Genomic DNA, 23,796 nt, shown 5'->3' with positions numbered 1-23,796 from the left:
TGGAGCAAAGGCTAGAGAATCATATAGATTATTTAAAAAAAAACTAGAGATTCTAACCTTAACAAATCAATACATATACTCTATAATAAATTTCCTTTTATGTAATAAAGAAAATTTTCCAACTAATTCAGCCATACATAGTATAAAAAATACCCGCAGAAAGAATGATTTTCATACGCCATCATCAAATTTATCATACTATCAAAGGGGAGTACGTTACATGGCGATAAAAATTTTCAATAGTCTTCCTGAAGACATTAAGAATCATAGCCAAAACCCTGCATTATTTAAGGTAAAACTAAAAAATTACTTAATATCTCACACTTTCTATTCTGTAGATGAATTCTTGACATTTCACAGTACCGGTACTGTGTAAATATTATAATACTATTAAATGGTAAACATATTACATTGTATAAAATATTATTGTTATTAAGGTATTAATTCTGTACATATTTCATATTTGCCTTTTATATGTATTGCATTTACATTTAAACGTAAGAACTGGACATGTTCTTTATTCTATGCTATAAAGCAAATGTAAGAATATTATGGAACGAATAAATCTATCTATCTGTCTATTCCCCTTCCTTGTGACGGGAGTCACAATTTGTGAATTTCTAAATTTCACTACTTATAATTTAGCAATAACAGGTTTCATTGCAATTTCCCTTTATTTGTAGCTGCTTACATCATTTAATATATTTGATGTTAAAATTAGAAATTTACTGTAATAAGCATAGAGAACCTATTGTTAAAAAATTGACACCACTGACTGTCCTCCTTTTAACAAATAATTCATATGTACTTAGGTTTATGTTCTGTAACATCATAATGCTCGTCATGGAGAACATCTCTGTCTGTAATAAGCAGTGTTTCAGAGGCTGGATCTACCTCAGTCTTAAATTAAGCTAGATGGTCTTCGAAATACCCATGCATTATTGAGATCTGTAGAAAATAGATGATACAAAGAAGACCCCTTGTACTGTATATGGAGTGTACTAGCTTTAATAGATGTCATGAATTTATGATTTATTGATTAATGCGAATATTTACTTGAAATTGTTGTTACATTTTCCTTGACATAGAGTTTAGACCATTTGAGTACCTGATTCTGTTGACCATCTTTGCCAACTGTGTGGCCTTGGCTGTGTACACACCCTACCCCAACAGTGACTCCAATAGCACAAACCTTTATTTGGTAAGTTCCATTACATACTATAAGGATCAAATGTATTTTCACATTAATAATTTTTGCCTATTAAACACATTGTTGGAGACGTCTTGCTCTGCAGATATTGCAATATGAAAACAGTATTAGTACTAATTTGAAGCTGTTACTGATTTCGTAGACTTCTAGAAAATTATGAATTCCATTAAGAAGGTACATAACACATTTACAGCATAAAAATAATGCAAGAATTAGAATTTCTGTATCTCGTCACCATTAAATCAATATGCTCTGAAATTATGCATGGATTACGTTTGTTTCTTTCTTCTCAAGAACACATTACAGTAAAATTTACTATATATCGTTTTATTTATTTTTTTTTTATTTTTTTTTTAATTTCACGCTAAACCCTGAAAATAGTTAATACTTCAAAACTTTCCAACCTTTTAATAATTTTTGTTAATTCTTTTTTTAACTTGTAGCTAAAATGCATATGAAGAGGATGACATACCAGCTTTCAAGTAGCTTTATTAAAAATAGTCGTACTTTTTTTTCTATTGTGTTCGAAAAAAGTCATGATATGTTCAATGTCTATAATTATTATTTTTTTCTTTTTAACTAATGATGCTATGAGCATGATTGTAGGTCGTTTCTTTTATAATATCAAAGAAACAAGCATGCAAACTTTGGTGAAGATATCTTAAAAATTGGCCAAGTTGTTATGGATTGAAATGAAATAATTTTGAGTAATTGACCAACAAACTTACAGAAGGTGAAACTGAAGTCAACGCATGACAGAATATTTCAAAGCATAACTTAGTAAATTATTTATATATATATATATATATATATATATATATATATATATATATATATAATTTCATAGATATAGTTAAACATTTACATTAAATTAATATAAGAAAAATGAAAAATATTTTTTTTAACCTCGAAGGTGTAATCCAACCCCTTAAATTCTTGACTACTAAGAAAATTTATCGTTCACTAGCTGTTTCGTCACGATGAAGTGGTATGTGATAAAGTTTGTACAAATGTACCCGAAAAATTATTTCATTTCAATAAAGTATGTTTACTAAATTTTCTTAAAATAAAAGTGTATGAAAGTTATTTATCTAAAGAAAATTACATCTTAGCAGTGGTAGCTGCTGGAGGGGAGCTCTAGAACCCCCCCCCCCAACCCCTTGACTTGCTCTTCCGATTTCATTTAACTGAGCTGCAATATTTACTACTGTAACAGTCCCAATGATTTAATTTAGGAAGTGATCTTTATTATGATTGAACAGCTCTATGACTAAATTTAGAAGCCACTGCATTTAGACATATTATAATAATGAACTTTTCATACGATTTCAATATTAATTTCGCCATTTTTCTTTTTACAGGAAAAGATAGAGAATGTGTTTTTAGCGATCTTCACAGTTGAGTGTGTGATGAAGATCATAGCATATGGATTAGTGGCCCACCCCGGGGCGTACCTGCGCAACGGATGGAACTTGCTAGATTTTACAATAGTAGTGATAGGGTAAGCATTCTTCTTCATGAAATTATCACTGTATCAACAAATACAGTCGACCTGGTTGGCGAGTTGGTATAGCGCTGGCCTTCTATGCCCGAGGTTGCGGGTTCGATCCTGGGGCCAGGTCGATGGCATTTAAGTGTGCTTAAATGCGACAGGCTCATGTCAGTAGATTTACTGGCATGTAAACGAACTCCTGCAGGACAAAATTCCAGCACATCCGGTGACGCTGATATAACCTCTGCAGTTGCGAGTGTCGTTAAATAAAACAGAACATTTTTAACATCAACAAATACAGACGTGTGCAAATTATTAGACTCAGCACCACATTTTTTACATTTTCATAATATCATGAGTTACTGGCCACAAAATAATTCTATAGGACTCTGTGCAACAGGATCACTACAAAAAAGTCTAGAAACCCGAATTTTTCCACAAATGAGGGACTGGTTCCCTGACGGTGAATGTGTCTTCGTGTAGGAGGGAGCAACCTGTCACAAAACCAGATCAGTAACCAATTTTCTGGCTGAAAATAATGTAAACGTCCTTCCCTGGCCAGGTAAGAGCTCAGACGCAAATTCAATTGAAGATGTCAAGAAACAATGTGAAAATCTCATGAATAGCATGCCAAACCGCATAAAATTGATGAGAAAGAACAAAGGGTTTCATACTAAATACTAATTGTTGCAAACAGTATATAATAAATGAGTTTTTAGAATTAATGTTACTTGAATCATATATATTATCGTTTGAGTCTAATAATTTGCACACGTCTTTAGAATATAAATCTTTGTTTGGTGCAGTGGCGTATACTGGTTAATGGGTTTGGGCTACCGCTGACCCTATTATTACACAAAATATATCTAACAATTACTTTAATTTTAATTACTATGGTAAAACTAATAATACAAAATTATTACATTATGTTATATTATAAACTTTTTCTTTTGTAATTTCCTTGGGCTACTGCTGGTAGCCCCGGTAGCCCGCAAAATACGCCCCTGGTTCGGTGGGAAAAGGCACATAAGTCAAAAAGTCGATTTTTCTGTTGTACATAATCACATAAGTCTAATATTTTTTTCTAATTTTTGAATGAAATAATAAAATTTCTTTTATTTTAAATTGAAAAGGGCCTTACTTTAACCAATATATATATTTGTTCGGTGGGAAAAGGCCCATAAGTCAAAAAGTCGATTTTTTTGTTGTACCTAATCACGTAAGTCCAGTATTTTTTCTAATTTTTGAAATAATAAAATTTCTTTTATTTTAAATTGAAAAGGGCCTTACTTTAACCAATATATATCTTTGTTCGGTGGGAAAAGGCACATAAGTCAAAAAGTCGATTTTTCTGTTGTATCTAATCACATAAGTCTAGTATTTTTTTCTAATTTTTGAATGAAATAATAAAATTTCTTTTATTTTAAATTGAAAAGGGCCTTACTTTAACCAATATATATCTTTGTTCGGTGGGAAAAGGCCCATAAGTCAAAAAGTCGATTTTTTTGTTGTACCTACTCACGTAAGTCCAGTATTTTTTCTAATTTTTGAAATAATAAAATTTCTTTTATTTTAAATTGAAAAGGGCCTTACTTTAACCAATATATATCTTTGTTCGGTGGGAAAAGGCACATAAGTCAAAAAGTCGATTTTTCTGTTGTACCTAATCACGTAAGTCTAGTATTTATTTCTAATTTTTGAAATAATAAAATTTCTTTTATCTTAAATTGAAAAGGGCCTTACTTTAACCAATATACATGAATTTCATTATTATACTTATATTCAGTTAAGAGTAAATTAAAAAGAAAATCTCTCCTGAAAAATTATTCTTTTTGACTTATGTGCCTTTCCCTGCCGACCAGAGATATTATGTTTCAAAATGAGGAGCATTGTTTCAAAACGTATTAAGTCCCCCAGTGGACGAAATTAAATTTGTTACTTTCTATTTATCTATCTTTCATGCTGTGAAGTCTGATGGTTCCAAGTCGTCATATTTGTAAACTGTGAAATCAGTACTTAAAAATGGTTTTGTGTAGTGTTTTGAAAACTTCTCTGGTTTACGAGTAATCCAGTTTTTCGTCGTTCGTGTAAAAAAATTGTAAGGGACACATAATACGTTTTGAAGTGATGCTCCTCAAATATACTTTAGTTCTAAGTTGAGCCAGTAAATTGTATGAAAATAATTAGTTGCTCTGTTCCTGATTGCATTCTTAAGTTCTGAATGCAGCGTTAAAAATTCCAATTTCTCTTTCAGATTGTTAAGTTCAGCATTGTCAAATTTAATGAAGGAAGGTTTTGATGTGAAAGCGTTACGAGCGTTCAGAGTTCTAAGACCATTGCGCTTGGTTTCGGGAGTGCCAAGTAAGTATGAAATTAAAAAAAACAGAATCTTTGTTAACACAACACTCTTGTATATTGCTATTTATGACGGTATTCTCTCAGCTATGTGAAATTGTCATAAATATTGGGGAGGAGGAAACAAAGTTTTATACATATTAATCCTTTGAAAGAATACTCTCATTATTGTTTTTGTTGTTGTTAAGTCGTTAAAATGAACTCTCGATATACAACAATGTAAAGAAATCTAAATGTTATACAAATCTGGCTTTCAGGTAGTAGCTCCCTGTAAAGCAGGTTTGAATAATTTCAAGGAAAAATTGTTCCGGGGCCGGGTATCGATCCCGGGACCCTTCGCTTAGCGCGCGAACGCTCTTCCGACTGAGCTGTGACGGTGTCGTGTATAGTTCCTGGGGTAGCTCAATCAGAAGAGCATTCACGCGCTAAGCGAAGGATCCCAGGATCAATACCCGGCCCTGGAACAATTATTCAAACCTGCTTTACAGGGAGCTACTACCTGAAAGCCAGATTTGTATAATACATTCGTTACTGGAGGTACTGTAACAGAAAGCCACAATTAAGTCACACAAGTATTTGTGTGCACTCATAGTTGAGTTCTGGCGTCTTGTCAGCTCATTTGAGTCGTGTGGATACAAAGGAAAAATTGTGACAGTGTCGTGTACAGTTCCTGGGGTAGCTCAGTCGGAAGAGCGTTCGCGCGCTAAGCGAAGGGTCCTGGGATCGATACCCGGCCCCGGAACAATTTTTCCTTGAAATTATTCAAATCTAAATGTTGTTGAGACATTGTATTCTTGAGTTTTGTTTTCCTCCTGTTAAAGCACCTTCACATGAGCAGCTTGTAACAGTGATAACCACAAAACACTTAATTGTCTGCATGCTGCCTGAAACAAAGGGGAAGAGTTCGATTCCTTAGGTTAAACCATTTCAGCCATTCTCTGGCAGTGCTTGTGAAAACACCCTTAATATATTATCCATTATGTTGCCAAAGCAGTCTTACTCCAGCTTTGAACATATTAATGGATACAATGCACTTGTTAAGAATAGTCCATTTATCATCTCTTCCAATTTCTAAAGATGAAAGCTTTCCACGAGTAATCATAAAGCTGTCTCCTGTCAGAAAGGGGCATTGACAGTGACATTGAAGTTACGACTTTATACGCCATTTAAAAATGCTAAATTATCAACTTCGACAGATAATGCTAAAATTTAATGTGAAGTACTTCATAGAAAAATAAGACGCTAATCATATATCTTAAAAGCAAATTAGATGTTGGCATTGTATTCATAAATCCTCGGATTTTAATATCACAAATGTGTGAATAGGTTATATTCTAATTCATTTATAAGGAGCCACAATGAAATAGACTTCCCTTTTACCATTATTCACGTATAAGCGTTCTGACACAGAAAAAAGAGAAGTCAAGGAAACTTCACATACAGGGCTATTACAAAGGCTTTACCCGATTCCATAGCCTTGTATTATGAAAAGTATGAGACATACATTATTGAAAGTTATACCAATAAAAAGAGAAACTCATCAAGTTTTTGGTCCATTAACTGCTACAAGTGCTCAATGTGACCTACTCGCATCACGCGACAAACATCCACTCGGTAGTCTAACTCCTACCACACCCGCTGGAACATATAACAATCAACTCTAGCCACTGCCACACGGATCCGGTTATTAAGTTCTTCAAGATTAACTGGCAAAGGAGGTACATACACTTGATCTTTGACAAACCCCCATAGAAAAAAATCACAGGGAGTCAGATCTGGCGACCGAGGAGGCCAACGGAGAACACACCGATCGTTGTTAGAAGCCCGTTGATGTGGTTGATGCCTCAGTTACATGAAGATAAACCAGGGTTTTTATTTCAACAAGATGGGGCTCCACCACATTTCCATCTGGAAGTGCGTGAGTATCTTAATGAGCATCTACCACAACGTTGGTGTGGACGGGCTTCTAACAACGATTGGTGTGTTCTCTGTTGGCCTCCTCGGTCACCAGATCTGACTCCCTGTGATTTTTTTCTATGGGGGTTTGTCAAAGATCAAGTGTATGTACCTCCTTTGCCAGTTAATCTTGAAGAACTTAATAACCGGATCCGTGCGGCAGTGGCTAGAGTTGATCGTGATATGCTCCAGCGGGTGTGGCAGGAGTTAGACTACCGAGTGGATGTTTGTCGCGTGACGCGAGGAGGTCACATCGAGCACTTGTAGCAGTTGATGGACCAAAAACTTGATGAGTTTCTCTTTTTATTGGTATAACTTTCAATAATGTATGTCTCATACTTTTCATAATACAAGACTATGGAATCGGGTAAAGCCTTTGTAATAGCCCTGTATTAGGTAGTACCTGGGCACCACTGACTCCATCAATGCACATGTTTAAAGACAGAAATCGAAGCTTCTAGGTTGGAATCCAAAATTTTGCCTTTCGATGGAACTCATGCATAACTACTTTCGAGTATGGACAGAAATCGTAGTTACTTGGAACAGTCATAATACAAGACTATGGAATCGGGTAAAGCCTTTGTAATAGCCCTGTATTAGGTAGTACCTGGGCACCACTGACTCCATCAATGCACATGTTTAAAGACAGAAATCGAAGCTTCTAGGTTGGAATCCAAAATTTTGCCTTTCGATGGAACTCATGCATAACTACTTTCGAGTATGGACAGAAATCGTAGTTACTTGGAACAGTCATAATACAAGACTATGGAATCGGGTAAAGCCTTTGTAATAGCCCTGTATTAGGTAGTACCTGGGCACCACTGACTCCATCAATGCACATGTTTAAAGACAGAAATCGAAGCTTCTAGGTTGGAGTCCAAAATTTTGCCTTTCGATGGAATTCATGCATAACTACTGTTCGAGTATGGACAGAAATCGTAGTTACTTGGAACAGTCACTGGAGCTCATCTTCACTATTATTGTATAATTAGCCTGTGTTATATATTTCTAGAGCCTCCAGAGTATGTGGATTGTTTCCGTACACTTCTTTCTTTGCGGTATCCAATAGATAAATGTCAAACACAAGCAAATATGGAGACCGAGCAGGGCATAGTCCAATACTTATTACTCTGTCAAAAAATGTCATGAAGAACTTCCATTAAATAATTTGATATGTGCACCATTGCGCAGTTTTGCTTAAAGAAATGAGTAGTTTCTTTCTTGTTACTGTACATGAAAAGTTGTGAAAACTACGTAAAACACTGTTCACATAATGCTTCATATTAATTTGTTTCGCAAAAATATATATTATGGTCCTTTGTACATTAACTGCACACCAATCGATTATGTAGTAGAACTTCATGAGAAAAATGCGTCACCAGCTTAGTACAAACGACTAATAAGAATACCAACACATTGTGTCCTGGGTCTTGCATAGAGCAAGTGGCTATCTGGAAAATGCAGGATGCTATTAGTGAAAAAGTAACCTTGTGCCTCGGTAAAAATGCTGGTAACTTAGATTTGGCTCGCTGTGTACTTCTTTATTTCCATAGTTTTTTCAGAGTACAGTGATTAAAATTAGCTAATTTTAAGTGAAAGAAATTGAAATTTTATAAAAATAAAAGGCTTAATAATTAAACAATGGAATTGTTTTTATAATACTTTGTATTCACTTACAATAATTGCACGTCTCATTAAGGGTTTCATAGAAAATTTAACATTTTCTGTATTCCACATTTTTAAGCTAGAAAACTATAGCAACCTCTTGCTATTAGTATTAATGCCTCCAAATTTCATTAGTATCAGTTTAATAGTTCTTGAGTTATTAAAATAATAAAAAAATATAACTTTCTCAAAGTGTAGACCTGAAAAGAATTTTACAGCGTCTTTGACATGCATATAATTTAACAGTCGAGCCATAACTTAAATTTTGAATGTATGAGTAACCTGAAAAAAAAAAATGTAATCCAGTGAATTTAAAAATCCTATTTTCTTAGAATCTGTAGAGTATACATGTATTTTGTGTTTTAATTTTAGAAAAACTTTATTCAGAAAAGGCTCTGCACTTTTTTAACAATACTTTTCATAACGTGCAGTAAAAATGTCAACTCCTTAGCATGACATATGTTGGAGCTGTAATAATTGAGTGCAAGTAAATGTAGTGAAAATAAAAGTGTGAAAAAATGAATTTTGAAATGTTGATATTCCGCCATGGAATCCTGTTTGTAATTGTGAAATATAACTAAAGCATTCATTTTGAAAATGATTATGTTGCTAAAATGTGGCCAACATATAAACGAAGGATCATTGATTTTTTTTTTTGTAAAAAAAAAGTTATTCTCTGAAATGAACAAATATAACCTATCTCCTTTCTTAAATTGGTTAAACATAAGCTAAATAAAAATAAAATATGTCCGTTTGATTGGCCGTGTAACAATAGAAGCCTTCACCAACTTGTAAGAAATGTCCACAAGATGCTACTGGCGTCATTCAGTACAGAGACATTGCTTGTAATGCAGTTTATATTTATAAATTCTGGAAACGTACAGTATTTCTTGAGTTACATGTATTTTTCTACTATATGTCATTATGATATAAAATATCTTCGGATATCAACATGTATTCATACAGTAAATATATGGTGTGCTCATACTACATAACCTAATAAGCCAATATTGCTAATATGCTAAATATTTTTCCAAAATTTCCGAATGCTTCCTTTTTCCCCTCTTTCATGACAGATTATCACCGAATCTTGAAATGGTTTCAGTGAGTGAAAGACGAGGTAACTTCATTTTATTTAGATTGAAATAATTTTCGAGTAATCAATCAAAATATATTATATATGAAAATAAATTATATATAAATTCTTTGTAAACTTCATCCTACGATGTTGGATGACGTATATACGTCCGTTGATGTGACATATTAATGAATTTATAAATACTTATATAGTCACAATCATGCCATGGTATGAAAGAAAAATTTCACAACCTCGAGCGGGATTCGAACCTGCGACTTCCTGTACTCCGGTCAGGCACTCTACCAACTGAGCTATCGAGTTCGTTTCACGCCAAAGGCTTGAAATTCTCCTCTCATACTGGCGACTCTGTTATAGAGTACTGTCCATAGCGTCTGATCTAGTCAGCACTGCTTATGGGTGGAAAGAAACATTGTAGATGCAAACTTCATCTTACGATGTTGGATGACGTATATACGTCCGTTGATGTGACATACTAATGAAGTTATAAATACTTATATAGTCACAATCATGCCATGGTATGAAAGAAAAATTTCACAGGAAGTCGCAGGTTCGAATCCCGCTCGAGGTTGTGAAATTTTTCTTTCATACCATGGCATGATTGTGACTATATAAGTATTTATAATTTCATAAATTCTTTTGTCTTTACATACACTAATCAACAGTAATCTCTTTAACCATTTAGTTTTACAGGATTTTTTAAAATACCTTTCCTTCATAGAAGAACGAAGATATTGTCACAATATTTTGAGGATGATAAATAAAAGTTTTCTTTTTTCTATTTCAGGTCTGCAAGTGGTGTTGAATTCAATCCTCCGTGCCATGGTGCCTTTATTACACATTGCTCTCCTGGTTCTGTTTGTTATAATTATTTATGCCATAATTGGTTTGGAGTTATTCTCAGGAAACCTGCACAAAACATGTTTTGATAATGTTACGGGTAAGTATCTGATTCTCCATGTATCATGATTATTAATAGGCCCAAAGGAAGAGTACAAGTTGAGAACTTTCACGGACATACTTCTAAGCCTTTTACAGTAAATTCTGGTGTGCCTCAAGGTTCCAATCTTGGTCCATTATTGTTTTTATTGTTTGTTAATGATATTGTGAATTGTGTACAACATTATAAAATTTTATTATTTGCGGATGATATTAAATTGTATAAAGAAATCAAAACTATATCAGATTATAAGCTACTTCAAACAGATATTACAAACTTACATATTTGGAATATTAATAATAAATTGTTATTTAATATAAATAAGTGTATACATTTGACCTTTTCTAGATTGAAAAATACAATTAAATTTTCATATAAAATAGAGGCAAAAGTTTTACCAGCAGAAAATGAACATAAAGATTTAGGTATATTACTTAGCAGTAATTTTACATTTCATAGTCATATTAATAATATTATAAATTTGTCCTATAAAAGTTCAGGTTTTGTTACGAGAAATTCTTGTAAATTTAAAGTCAAAACTATAATAATTTTGTATAATTCCATTGTTCGATCTAAATTAGAGTATGCTGGTGTTATCTGGAACCCAGTTACTAACATATATATTCTGTTACTAGAAAAAATTCAAAATAAATTTCGAAAATGGTTATATTACAGACTTTGTAATGATTATCCTACCTATGAGAGTTATGCTACAATGCTTCAACATTTGCATTTTACTAGTTTGCAAATTCGACGAAATTGTCAATCTTTAAACTTTCTTTATAAAATTATTAACAATAAGTTGGACTGTGTTGGTTTATTTTATTATATAACATTATATGCATCTAAGCTTAAAACGAAATTTCGAAATTTGTTTTACATACCAAGGACAAATACTGAATCCCACAAAAATTCCCCAGTTTTCCAAATGTTACAGTTATACAATAAATTACATCCTCATCCGAATGTTGATATTTTCAATATGAATAACTCTAGATACAGAATTATTTATCATATTTTACAGAATATTGTTATTTAATTTGAAGCTATTTTCACACCTTATTTCAATTTCTCTTTTTTTTTTTCTTTCTCTTATTTCTATTTTGTTTCAGTTTTTAATAAGTGTATGTTTCCTTTTCGTTGTTTATGTTTTATAAATTAATTTGTTAGTCGTGAACATTGTAATTGGGTTTTGCCTGTTATTTTCAACAACAAATGAACAAATAAATAAATATTCTCCGAAGTATCTTTCTTTCAAACGTATTTATCAGTTTTCCACTTTTATTCGGCATTATCCATATTTCGCATCAATATGTTAATATTAGACATAGGCCTATCATTGTTTTATATAATCTTATTTTGGTATATGGGTGTATGTTCTTAGATTTAAACATGGATAAGAGTGAAAAGTATCGGACTTCTGCTTACATACCAAAAATAATTTTCATAGTTTCGACAGGAGAGATCCACGAATGGAAGATCGTAGCATTCCTAAGATGGCTGTGAAAGGAAAGATGTTTCGAAAGAGACTGTTGGGAAACCCCAGAAAAGGTGGACCAATGCAATAAAGGAGGATCGTCACCTACTACCTTATTGCGAAAACTGAGAAGAGATGGCAACAGATAGGAGTAAATTGAGGTCTAGAATTGTGAAGGTCACAGCTCGTGTTGGGCTGTAAAGATGATGATGATGATGATGCAGAAGTCTGAGAACTTTCCTTTTTGTTTTACTAATTTTTCATAGAAATATGAAGATATTTTGAAGTTTGTAATCAGCACTTTTTGTAAGTCATACTTACCCAGCAATTCGTGTACATTGTTTCATTTGAATATGCCGGCCAGGATGGCTCAAGCGGTAGGGGCACGGCATCTCCCTATCGCTTGGTCCGAAGGGTTGTGGGTTCGAGTCCCGCCTCGGGCATGGGTGTTGTGTTTGTATTAGTGTAAGTAAAACAAAGGAAACAAATGTAAACGAAAACATAAAACAAAATAGATAACTTTGGTAAAAAAAAATTTTTTTTTAATCTAATCCTGTACAAGTTCTTCAGCTGAAATTAAAAAAAGAAAAACAACACACATTATCCTGTGACGTTCTGGCTTATGTACATCTAGTTATAAATATACAAAGGTTTGGTAATGCACATTTTGCAATTTATGTAACAATGATATGGTTGATATGGAGTAGTAATTATATTGAAAAATAAATGAACTGTTAATTCTATAAAGCTACAGCCATGCGGACGTTTGAGGAGAAAATCTCGTATGTTCTTTTGTTGTTCTTATTTGGTATTAGGGCCCTTAACCTCCTCTATGGCTCTCTTCCATCCTTCTCTATCCATCGCCAACTCCCTCCAATTCCTTATTCCTAATCTATTCACATCCACTCGTACACAGTTCCACCATCTTGTTCTCGGTCTTCCTCTTAATCTGGTTCCATCTGGGTTGTTATTGAAGACAATCTTCACTATGTTCTTTTGTTGGCAGAAACGAATTTGCCTTGTCAGAGAAACATACATGATCTAATAAGCATAGATTTATTTCTATTTGTCATACACATTTTCAATTATCATTTCGTTCATTGTTGATTTAAGCTGGACATGGTGTACATAAAATTGAATTTTAAAAGACACAATAAATGTGGAATGCAAAGTAAAATATCACTTTAAATGTTCATCCATCCATATACCAAGAAATGTTGTGTTGTTACAATACTGTTTTTTTTTTTTTATTTTGATACTCGGAGTACTTTTCTTCACAATATGTTAGTCAACAGTCCAAAGACTGGTTTGAACCTAATAAGTAGAGCCCGGATTTTATGTAATATGAAAATGAGAAATTTGTACATAAATATGTGGTTAAAAATGGCAAAATATATAGATAAGTAATAAATAAAAATTATGTAACTTAAAATGTAAGCTTTATATTAGATATATTTTTGCACACTGACAAGAAAACAAAACTGAAAAAAATTACAGATGCACACGTGATTCAACCTCATTTAATTATTGTTTTGAGGCGCAATTAATAATTGAGCATTTTTCCATATTTTCTGTGGTCATCGATTGCCTTCTGTCTGTTAGAATGTTCTTATAGTAAATGGTAAACGACCTCTCAACTTCACACGAAGTAACTGACGCGTATTTCTAATGAGGTATAACATTCGGAACAATGTCCTCAGGGAGCCGTGCACACTCACCTTTAAGTATTTTGCATACAGTAGAAAAAGTTGTATATCCGGGGTTCTTTTTCAATACATCATTAAACTTTACTGAAACACATTCACCGATTACTCCTGGCACATCACTCAGTTTATTGGATGCATGTTCCACTATCGACAAAGATTCATGGAAGGTTCAGTCCAGAAGTTTCCAGCTTTTTAAAGTCCATGGAAAATTGGTAAAAATATTTGAACTCTTTCAAAATGTGTACATATCCTTAAAAAATATGTATTATTATTTATTATGCTCCAAAATACGTAAAAAAAACTATGTAACTTAAAACTTAGGAATAATAATTCCTTTGGTGTGTTTCGCCAACATTTTAGCTTTTCTTATAGGTACATACACAGGAATAGAATATGTAATTACATAAAATTCGGACTCTACTCAGAAGTGACACTAATGAGGCAACTAAGCCAGGAGATAACGGGGTAAAGTGTTCAGTTCCTCTCCTCTCCACTGACAAGTAACATACTGTGGCTCACTAACCAGACTTTAGATGTATGCAACAATTTTATTGTTTTTCTTCTGATATATCGTCAAGTGATATGTACTGTTTGATAATAATAGATGTATCAGCCAGAACCTCAATCAGAGGCATTGGTACATATCTTCATAATCACAGTCAGAATAATAGAAATTCCGGACTTCTATCCAAATTTATGGGACATAATTCACATCTTTAAAATCAGGGACATTTTGAGATGACAACCCTAAGTGTTGTGTAGTTTTACCTCATTAATCAACTGATAGGAGACCAATTGAGTCACAGGGTCACTTTGAGTGTTTTGAATTAAGAGTAGGCTACATTCCATGGCCACTAATGGGACTTATCAGTGCCCACAAATTTACTATACGTATTCGCAAATAATGGAATAAATGTGGAATTAATAATTATTTTGTTGGTGGACGTGAGTTAATTCTCCTTCAGGACTCCAATTCTTTATCTTTTGCAATATGATTTATAGTAGGAGTCTCGACTTTTCCGATGGTACTTACTGATAATGTTAACACTTTACCTTTTACTTCTTTGTATGACCATAACATATAACTACATCTGTATGGTCATTACTTTCACTAGTCTCAGTCGGTACTTACTACATAATATTCTAATGCGTAACGTGTTCTTCTCATGTTTCTAGGTGTCATGATGGATGAACCACATCCATGCGGAGAAGCTGGCTTCCAATGTGAACTCATTTCAAAAAACATGGTGTGTAAGGAATATTGGGAGGGCCCAAATAATGGTATCACTAATTTTGATAACTTTGGACTTGCCATGTTGACTGTGTTCCAGTGTGTCACCCTAGAAGGATGGACAGATGTTCTCTATTATGTAAGTAGAAAGTTAATATGGTGGAAAGCCAGTAGATTTTAGAAAAAAAATTCTTGTGCTTTAAAATACACTTTCATATGTGAAAAATATGTTACCTACATAAACTTTAATGGGTTATTTATGCCCATGTCAATTGCTCCAACACCATTTTAAAGCTCTGGTGCGCAGGATTTTCAAGGAGAAAAGGATGGTTAAATATGACAGAAAACCAGTAAATTAAAAAAAAATATATATGTAAAATAATCTTGGATATGTGAAAAATATACTTGTATTGCATAAATTTTAATGGGCATTTATGGCCTTGTTGGTTGCTGTGACGCTATTTTTAAAGCTGTGGTGCATAGAATTTTTAAATGACTCTGAACTTTGATTACAATTTCCAGCAACTTTAATTTCCTGCTTTAATTTCACACATACACTTTTAATATCTTCGGAACTATTAATACTACATGCATCATATTTGAAACTAACACTCTTTAGGCTATTAGGAAACTTATCTTTTTAACAGAAATTTGTTTTGTTGTTAAAATATAATCGTTTATCTTAAAATTTTGAAAGTCAGTATCAAAATTATTCCCCAGACATTTTAAAGAATGTGTTTTTAGGAGTAAAATGTCGAAGATTTTAAATTTATTTTCAGAAATGCATTCATTCATTCATTCATTCATTCATTCATTCATTCATTCATTCATTCATTCATTCATTCATTCATTCATTCATTCATTCATTCATTTATTTTATTCCATAGATCTTACATGAGCAATGAAGCTTTAATATGTGGAATATGTCAACATTTTACAATATTACAATTACAATTTTTACAAATTTTTATAGTTTTACAATTTAGTAATTTTCTACAATTTTTACAATTTTGTGCAATTTTTTTACATTATTTTTTTTTATTTTTTTTTTTTTTTGGCGAGATGGCTTCAGATATAATATCCATTTTAGTAAATTACTGTATACTGCTGCATTTTTGTTTTAAATTTGGGAACCCAGTTTTTTTTAAACTACTCTCAAATTTAAGTTGTTGCAGCAATGATAATACTACTTACAAGAAATGAAAGATGTTCATCAGTTCCGAAAAAAATTTCAAATTTTACCATCCTCTCCCCGTAAGTAGTAGTAGTAATAATAATAATAATAATAATAATAATAATAATAATTTATTTATTTATTTATTTATTTATTTATTTATTTATTTATTTATTTATTTATTTATTTATTTATTTATTTATTTATTTATTTATTTATTTATTTATTTTATTTATTTAGAATATTAACGTGCAAAACAACAGCACAAGGCCAATTACAGTTTAGCACAAGATACAGAACAGAACAAAACAACAAATGATGAGCATGAATGATAGAAAATGGGAATGAGATGAAAATACAAACAATATAATAGTCTACATTAATCATAACAAAGTAAGATAGCACAAATAATTATTAAAATTAATACAGTGAAATAATTGAAATAATTGCAACTGAATAGAATGAATTACAAATGTATTAATGAAATCATATAAATGAGTATGTGCTTATGAGAGCACATACAGAAAATACGGAAGTGCAAAATATCTAAGTACAGAATCAAAATTTAAAAAAATAAAGTAAAATCTAAAATAACAATAGGTTATACCAGTAATATTAACACTTCAGATTATATAGAAGTGTACAAAAGTAGGCCTACAAAACCTATGTTAGTGAAAAATAGGACAAATTGTTTCAAAGAGCAGAACAAAAATTTTTGTGGAGGTCCTACTGTTACTATATTTTTAGTTTAAAATGGGCTTGTTAACTGTAAATATTTTATTTTATGTACTCTTTTACTAAATTACTCGTACAACAAAAGAAAGCCATTAAAAATACAGTTAACACACAAATCAAATACATTTTATTTCCAGCACTGTATACAGTACCTTGAACGAAAAATGCAAAGCTGTTCTTCTTACAAAATTGTACATGAAATTAAAAAAATTACTACACACTCATTATTTTTGCTGATAAATGCCTGAAAAAATTGTGAGGTGTTCACTACACTCTGAAAGATAATTTTGTATGTTCGCAGTTCTATTCATGCTGATTTTCAGATGAAAAAAAGAAATGAAATTTTTGGCTGATATAAACTCTGGCAGTAGAAGGGGTAATAAAGTGGCAGAAATTAATATATATTTTTTTTTGTAATCGTGCATCTAGCACCCACTAATAATCCAATAATTTCAATAGTTTGTAACTTGTACATATTTAAATAATAAATATTTTCAGTTTCAGTACTCCCGAGTTGTCAACTGTAGTTTAACAGAATAATATAGAAATAATTTTGTTATTTCTGCTGTTTATTTTATTGAAATGAGATAAAGCCCTGCTAGTTACAAAATAGATTAAAAACCATTTATTTTGTTGTCATTGTTTTCTTCCATAAATATGGACATAAATGAATTTATTAAAGAAATGTTTTCTGCCATTGTTGCAAATAAAAATACTTGACAGTAATGTAACTTGCTTTGCTTTTTAAAAATAAGAGAAGAAAAGGGTGATACTTGCTTTCCTTCTCATCTTGTTAGTCACCAGGGCTGCCATAATTGAATAAAATAAAAGAAAAATCTTTTATGCTATGTGATGCAGAGTGCCAAACAGATATGGAAATACAAATCTAGCTTTCAGGTGTAGCTCCCCGTGAGCCTTGACCCATTTAGCCAAAGGTTCCAGGTTCGATACCAGCCTCGGGACAATTTTTCCCTTGAAATTATTCAAATCAGCTTCACAGGGACCTACATCTACAAGCTAGATTTGCATAATACACGTCACTGTTCGTTAACAGAAAACCACAATTCAAATCACACAGAGTTTGTGTGCACTCAATGTTGGTTGCTTGACTGTTGTGAGCCCACTTTGAGGTTGTGGATATAAGGGGAGAAATTGAGTCGGGGTCTGGTATAGTTCCTGGGTAGCTCAATTGGTAGAGCCTTGGCACGTTTAGCCGAAGGCCCTGGGTTCGATACTCTGTCCCGGAACAATTTTTCCCTTGAAATTATTCAGATATGGAAATAATTATTATATCAAGTGCCATCGCATGATGACACTATTATCATAGCTTTTACGAACTTTCAACTCTTGCTGGCCATCTGAAATCTACCACTGACGCAGACAGTGTGTCTTACTGTGATTTTGTTTGTAAGACAGTGTACGGAAAGGAGGACATAGGTGAGGGTACCTCTCTTTTCCTGCACTACCCCTCTGTGTCCAGGGCTGTGCTAGATACAGATGTCTGGTAACCATAAACTAGGTGCCAAGACAGCGACAAATAACAAACATCCAAAGATCCTTCTTTCTAGAATTATTACATTTACTGAGGTGGGCAGTGTGAAGTCTCACAAGATATTAGATGTATTTGTATGATTCCATCTCAGATGAGAAAGAATCAGAATTGTTCTGATATTCTATGGTAGCATGGCAGGCCTATAGTATAGATAGACTAGGGGTGGAGGATGGAAGAAGTTCTCTTGCACTTAAACCATTGTGACACCCCGAAATTTGGCGTGGGTGAGAAATGACCAGCAAATTTAGCCTTGAGCCTTTCATCAGTGACAGGTTTCTTTCATGTACCAGTACCGTAAATACACAACATTTACTTCTCTTCTGGAGGATTATTATTATTAATAATAATCCTCCAGAAGAGAAGTTATTATTATTATTATTATTATTATTATTATTATTATTATTATTATTATTATTATTATTATTATTATTATTATTATTACTACGACGATGGTAAATCATTATGACTTGATAATTTCTACAATTACTTATTTTGGGATTAAAATTCACAAAATTCGTAAATGTTCGTGTAGAGAGTAGTATCCTTTTCTTTTATATTATTTTAATGTACCGAAGTACATATGATATTTCCATGCAGATATTCTGCGTCATCATACGATGAAAGAGTAATGGAACGGAGAAAAATTCTCTCCGGCGCCAGGATTTGAACCCGGGTTTTCAGCTCTACATGCTGATGCTTTATCCGGCGTCGGACAGAATCGTCGGGGTGGGTATCCGGTGTGGCTTAGTGGATAAAGCATCAGCACCTAGAGCTGAAAACCCGGGTTCAAGTCCCGGCGCCAGAGAGAATTTTTCTCCGTTCCATTACTCTTTCATCGTATCCTTTTCTTTGCTAATGGTTGGAATCTGATGTATTATTCATTGCAGCCATTGATTTGTGATTATTTTCTTTCATTGAATGAATTTGTGTATATTATGTAAGGAATAATTGCCATATGTTGAGAAAATTCATATTCTCTTCAAATTCTTTCAGGTTGAAGATGCAATGGGGAACAGCTGGCAGTGGATTTACTTTATATCAATGGTTATATTAGGAGCATTTTTTGTTATGAACCTAATTCTTGGTGTCCTCAGCGGGTAAGTTGATACAAAATGATTGTATTTTAAAAGCCTGATTACATGAGAGAGAAATGAATACATAACTTGTAATTTCCTGTGTGTAGAAGTAAATACATTACTGCATTATATGAAGACTATGCTAAAAATTATTTTAATATTCAGATACTGTAGATTATTACATTTGCAAAATGGCCTAATTGAACTATATGCTTGTTTTCCATGTCATTCTTTAGCGTATATTCTTCAACAGGAACTTTAGAAGTGACATAAACTTTATGAACTCTTTATTCTAATGGTGACAAATTTTTAAAATGCCTGCAGTTATAAAAACATAACATATACCAAGAATGTTGTCCACACCTGTGGAGTAACGGTCAGCGCGTCTGGCCGCGAAACCAGGTGGCCCGGGTTCGATTCCCGGTCGGGGCAAGTTACTCTTGTTGAGGTTTTTTCCGGGGTTTTCCCTCAACCCAAGATGAGCAAATGCTGGGTAACTTTCGGTGCTGGACCCCAGACTCATTTCACCGGCATTATCACCTTCATATCATTCAGATGCTAAATAACCTAGATGTTGATACAGCGTCGTAAAATGACCTACTAAAATAAAAATAAAAACCAAGAATGTTAATGTCATAATTCGTAGTTAATTAAAGTGTTAACTAGATCCGCACAGAATTATGTCACTTATATGATTTATTGTGATTTCTCTTGTAAGCTGAAAGAAATTTTAAAATGTTTACATTGTGTACAGGATGTTGACTTCAATAACTGCAGCCATTTTCACATTTGAAATTTGGAAACTTAGAATTGGATGATGCGAGATTTTGGCTTTATCTACGATGAGTTGTATGTGTACTTACAACAAGCATATAAGCTTACTGATCACTTTCTAATATGTGGTTAATCAGTTGAATGGTTGTACAAATTATTTATGGCCGTTACAGATGTATCATATCTTAAATTAAGGTGATGATATCTATTTCTGAGTAACCAATTTCTAAATTTTGAAGGGAAACATCTCTAAAACCAATAGTTTCGGACATGTTCATTGAAATCTTTTGCATTCTTGAGTGTATGAAACTTTATCTCATCACAATTTTTGTATTCTTGAGTATATGAAACTATAGCCTATCTCATCACAATCTTCACAGGATTACTAATAAATGAAAAAAAAAAAATTAGTAAAATATTATGTGATACTGTAAAATTCATTACCGGTACTATATATATATACTAATCACAATCTTCACAGGATTACTAATAAATGAAAAAAATATTAGTAAAATATTATGTGATACTGTAAAATTCATTACTGGTACTATATATACTTTCTTTCTTTTTTTTTCCCCACGCAATTTTTTCGCTGATGTTTTATGTAGTCTTTTTGTTAATGTTTATGTCGTTCTTTCTTCATTTATTGCCAATTTTTATATGTAGGTATACAGTTTTTGTTTGGTTTTTTCATTTTGTTTTTTATCTTTTGTATTCTTTTCATTGTTTTAATGTTCTTTTTTGTCGACTGTGTAATTTTCGTTGATTCATGTGAAGTTTCGTATCCTTGTGTAATTATTTTATATCTTGCATACATTCTTTTGATGTGTTGAGTAGTTTTTGTTGATGATTTTATAGTTTATTTTGTGTCACTTTGTCCGTGTATTGATGTACTTTGCCGTTTTGTTGGTGTCTTGGGGTGCATAATTATTTTTCGTGATTTTATATAGTTACTTTTTGACGTTTGTGTAGTTTTTGTTTATTATTATTATTATTATTATTATTGTTATTATTATTTGTTATTATTGTTGTTGTTGTTATTGTTGTTATTGTTATTATTATTATTATTATTATTATTATTATTATTATTATTATTATTATATAACCTAATATTCTTCTAATATTTTATAGACATACTTCGTGTCTTGTAACAATGTCGCTTTTATTTTACTTCTAGAGAGTTCTCCAAAGAAAGAGAGAAGGCAAAAGCCCGTGGTGACTTCCATAAACTTCGAGAGAAGCAACAAATTGAAGAAGACTTGAGAGGATATTTAGACTGGATAACACAGGCTGAAGACATTGAACCTGAAGGAGAAGATAGAGCACGCAATCAGGATGGTAGAAGCATACCATATATTTAGAGAGAATAGGAGAATATATTTTCTATATGAAGTTAATCGAATCTTCAGGCTATTAATAACTATAATAATAGTAAACAATTGTACATTATTTATTACAGTTGGACAATCTCTAAAGGCATTTGTCACTATAGTGAAGTTGGTACTACAGCACATTCACTGTAATATTTCCCTTTTTTTTTATATATATAAAAAACAGACCAATTATGGAAGCACAAAAAAGTTTAAAAATTTTAAATTTGATTGCTGAAATTACTGTACCAGATGATTAGCCTAAGCTGAGTATGCAGGACTGCATTTTGCTCTCAGAATGCAGACTCATATCTCCCACTCCGATAGCTGTCTGTCATGACTAGTCATAGTGACAGAGTGTTAGAAAGTATGTTACTCATCTACTTCATTGAAATTGTTCTCTTTTTGCTTATACAGTTTTTGACACTGGCTTAAGAAATTCTCAGTCACTTGTTGCAATTCATATAGTGTCATGGAGACTGTATCCTGTTGGATATTGTTTGAGATTTTGTCTAGTTGTGTGGGTTTGTCTGTGCCCAAGAAATATAGCAAGAAGAATGTAAAGTCAGGGGATCGCGGAGGCCATACATTATTGGTAATCATCCTTCTTTCAAAAACTTCAGGAATTGACCATAAAGAATTATTATTGATATGCAGAATCCTATTGAAAGAAGTCGAAATTCCTCTCCCTTTCAGTCAGTTGATGCAAATAAAGGCTGCAAAATCAGTGTAATAATGTGCACCCTTTGACAAAAAAAAGTGACAACACTTGGGGCATGAATTTATCTAAGTCCTCTTCTGGTGAACGCCTGATTCAAAAACGATCAAATCTTGAGCATTATGATGAAACCGTTGTGATTGAGCCATAATCTCGTTTAACACAAAACTGCTTCCTTTATGAAGCAATTTTGTAGCTGAGTAGTAAAGCACAGAAGACCTGAGTTCTAGTTTGGCTTTTTTTGGTATTTTTAAAACACTGGCATGCGACTTAGTTCATATGACCCATTTTCTTCGTGGCTACAATATTTTGTTTGAGTACATGTGATATTTAACTTACCATAACTAACAGTGACTGAACAACTAGGCAATGTTGCCTAAGCACAAATCGCTAGTGTTGTTCTGGGCAGCTAAAAGCCACGATCTCCATGAACTAAGTCGCTTGAAAACGGGTATAGTTTTAATGTTACACAATTCGTATAATTGTAGTAACATTCTACTGTTTTGTTACCATTTTTTTGAATAGTCAATTGCACAGCACTTTAATAAATTATTTCTAGGAATGGTAATGTGGACTATGTATATTTTGCCTATCAAAACTAGAAAGTTTTAATGTAATTGTGAAGGTTTAAAACTTATTGCTGTCTCGCATTTTTTTTGCAGCAAAAATAGCAAGTGAAACGGAATCTGCAGATCGGGCGGAAGGTGAAGGGGAGGAGGTAGAACAAGAATCTTGGTGGAGAAAAAAAAAGAAAGATTTCGATAGGTAAGGATGATTACTGTAAGGCAATATGCTGGGTTTTATTTAATAAGCTCAAGTTTTAATAATCAGTCTCTCTTAAGGAAATTACTTCCATATCATTTCTGTTCTCCAATTAGAAACCTGTAACAGTTGCATTAGCAATAAATATGCACTACAATGAAAACGTAGTTAAATAAAACGAAAAAACAAATTCCAAACATCTCATAATTAACATTAATTCTACACTTTCTCATGAGAAAACACTGCAATGCTGCTAAAAATTGAGTTCGTGATTTTCTCAGAAATGCACGTTCTGAGCTTCCTCGATAACGAAAAAGTTTTCAGCATGCTGTCTGTCCGTCCATCCATCTGTGCATAGTGATTTCTTCTAAACTAATAATTTGTTCATGTTCAGTATCTATGTCTATTTATCCAGGAACAGCGTAGATGATATATTTCATTCTAGGCAAGCATGTTAAAAATTGACTATTATATGGTAGTGTACGAAAATTACTTTTAACACTACTG

The 23,796-nt window shown here is 32.6% G+C and overlaps 1 protein-coding gene across 13 annotated transcripts in view; it reads left to right on the top strand.

The window, feature by feature from the left end:
- The window catches only part of Ca-alpha1D (Ca[2+]-channel protein alpha[[1]] subunit D), a 591,502-nt gene that overhangs the window by 395,678 nt on the left and 172,028 nt on the right, over positions 1 to 23,796 (top strand). For all 13 annotated transcript variants that reach the window (XR_011334265.1, XM_069837072.1, XM_069837077.1 and 10 more), the window contains exons 3-10: positions 1,096 to 1,201; positions 2,572 to 2,711; positions 4,957 to 5,063; positions 10,562 to 10,714; positions 15,074 to 15,267; positions 19,583 to 19,686; positions 21,617 to 21,777; positions 23,190 to 23,292. Coding sequence is in view for 12 of the 13 variants with exons in the window: in XM_069837072.1 (XP_069693173.1) it covers positions 1,096 to 1,201; positions 2,572 to 2,711; positions 4,957 to 5,063; positions 10,562 to 10,714; positions 15,074 to 15,267; positions 19,583 to 19,686; positions 21,617 to 21,777; positions 23,190 to 23,292 (1,068 nt within the window). In the remaining variant the exon portion in view is untranslated. The remainder of the gene's footprint in view (positions 1 to 1,095; positions 1,202 to 2,571; positions 2,712 to 4,956; positions 5,064 to 10,561; positions 10,715 to 15,073; positions 15,268 to 19,582; positions 19,687 to 21,616; positions 21,778 to 23,189; positions 23,293 to 23,796) is intronic.

The sequence above is a fragment of the Periplaneta americana genome, chromosome 10, assembly GCF_040183065.1.
Source record: "Periplaneta americana isolate PAMFEO1 chromosome 10, P.americana_PAMFEO1_priV1, whole genome shotgun sequence".
NCBI lineage: Eukaryota > Metazoa > Arthropoda > Insecta > Blattodea > Blattidae > Periplaneta > Periplaneta americana.
This window is presented reverse-complemented; position numbering and strand designations above follow the sequence as displayed.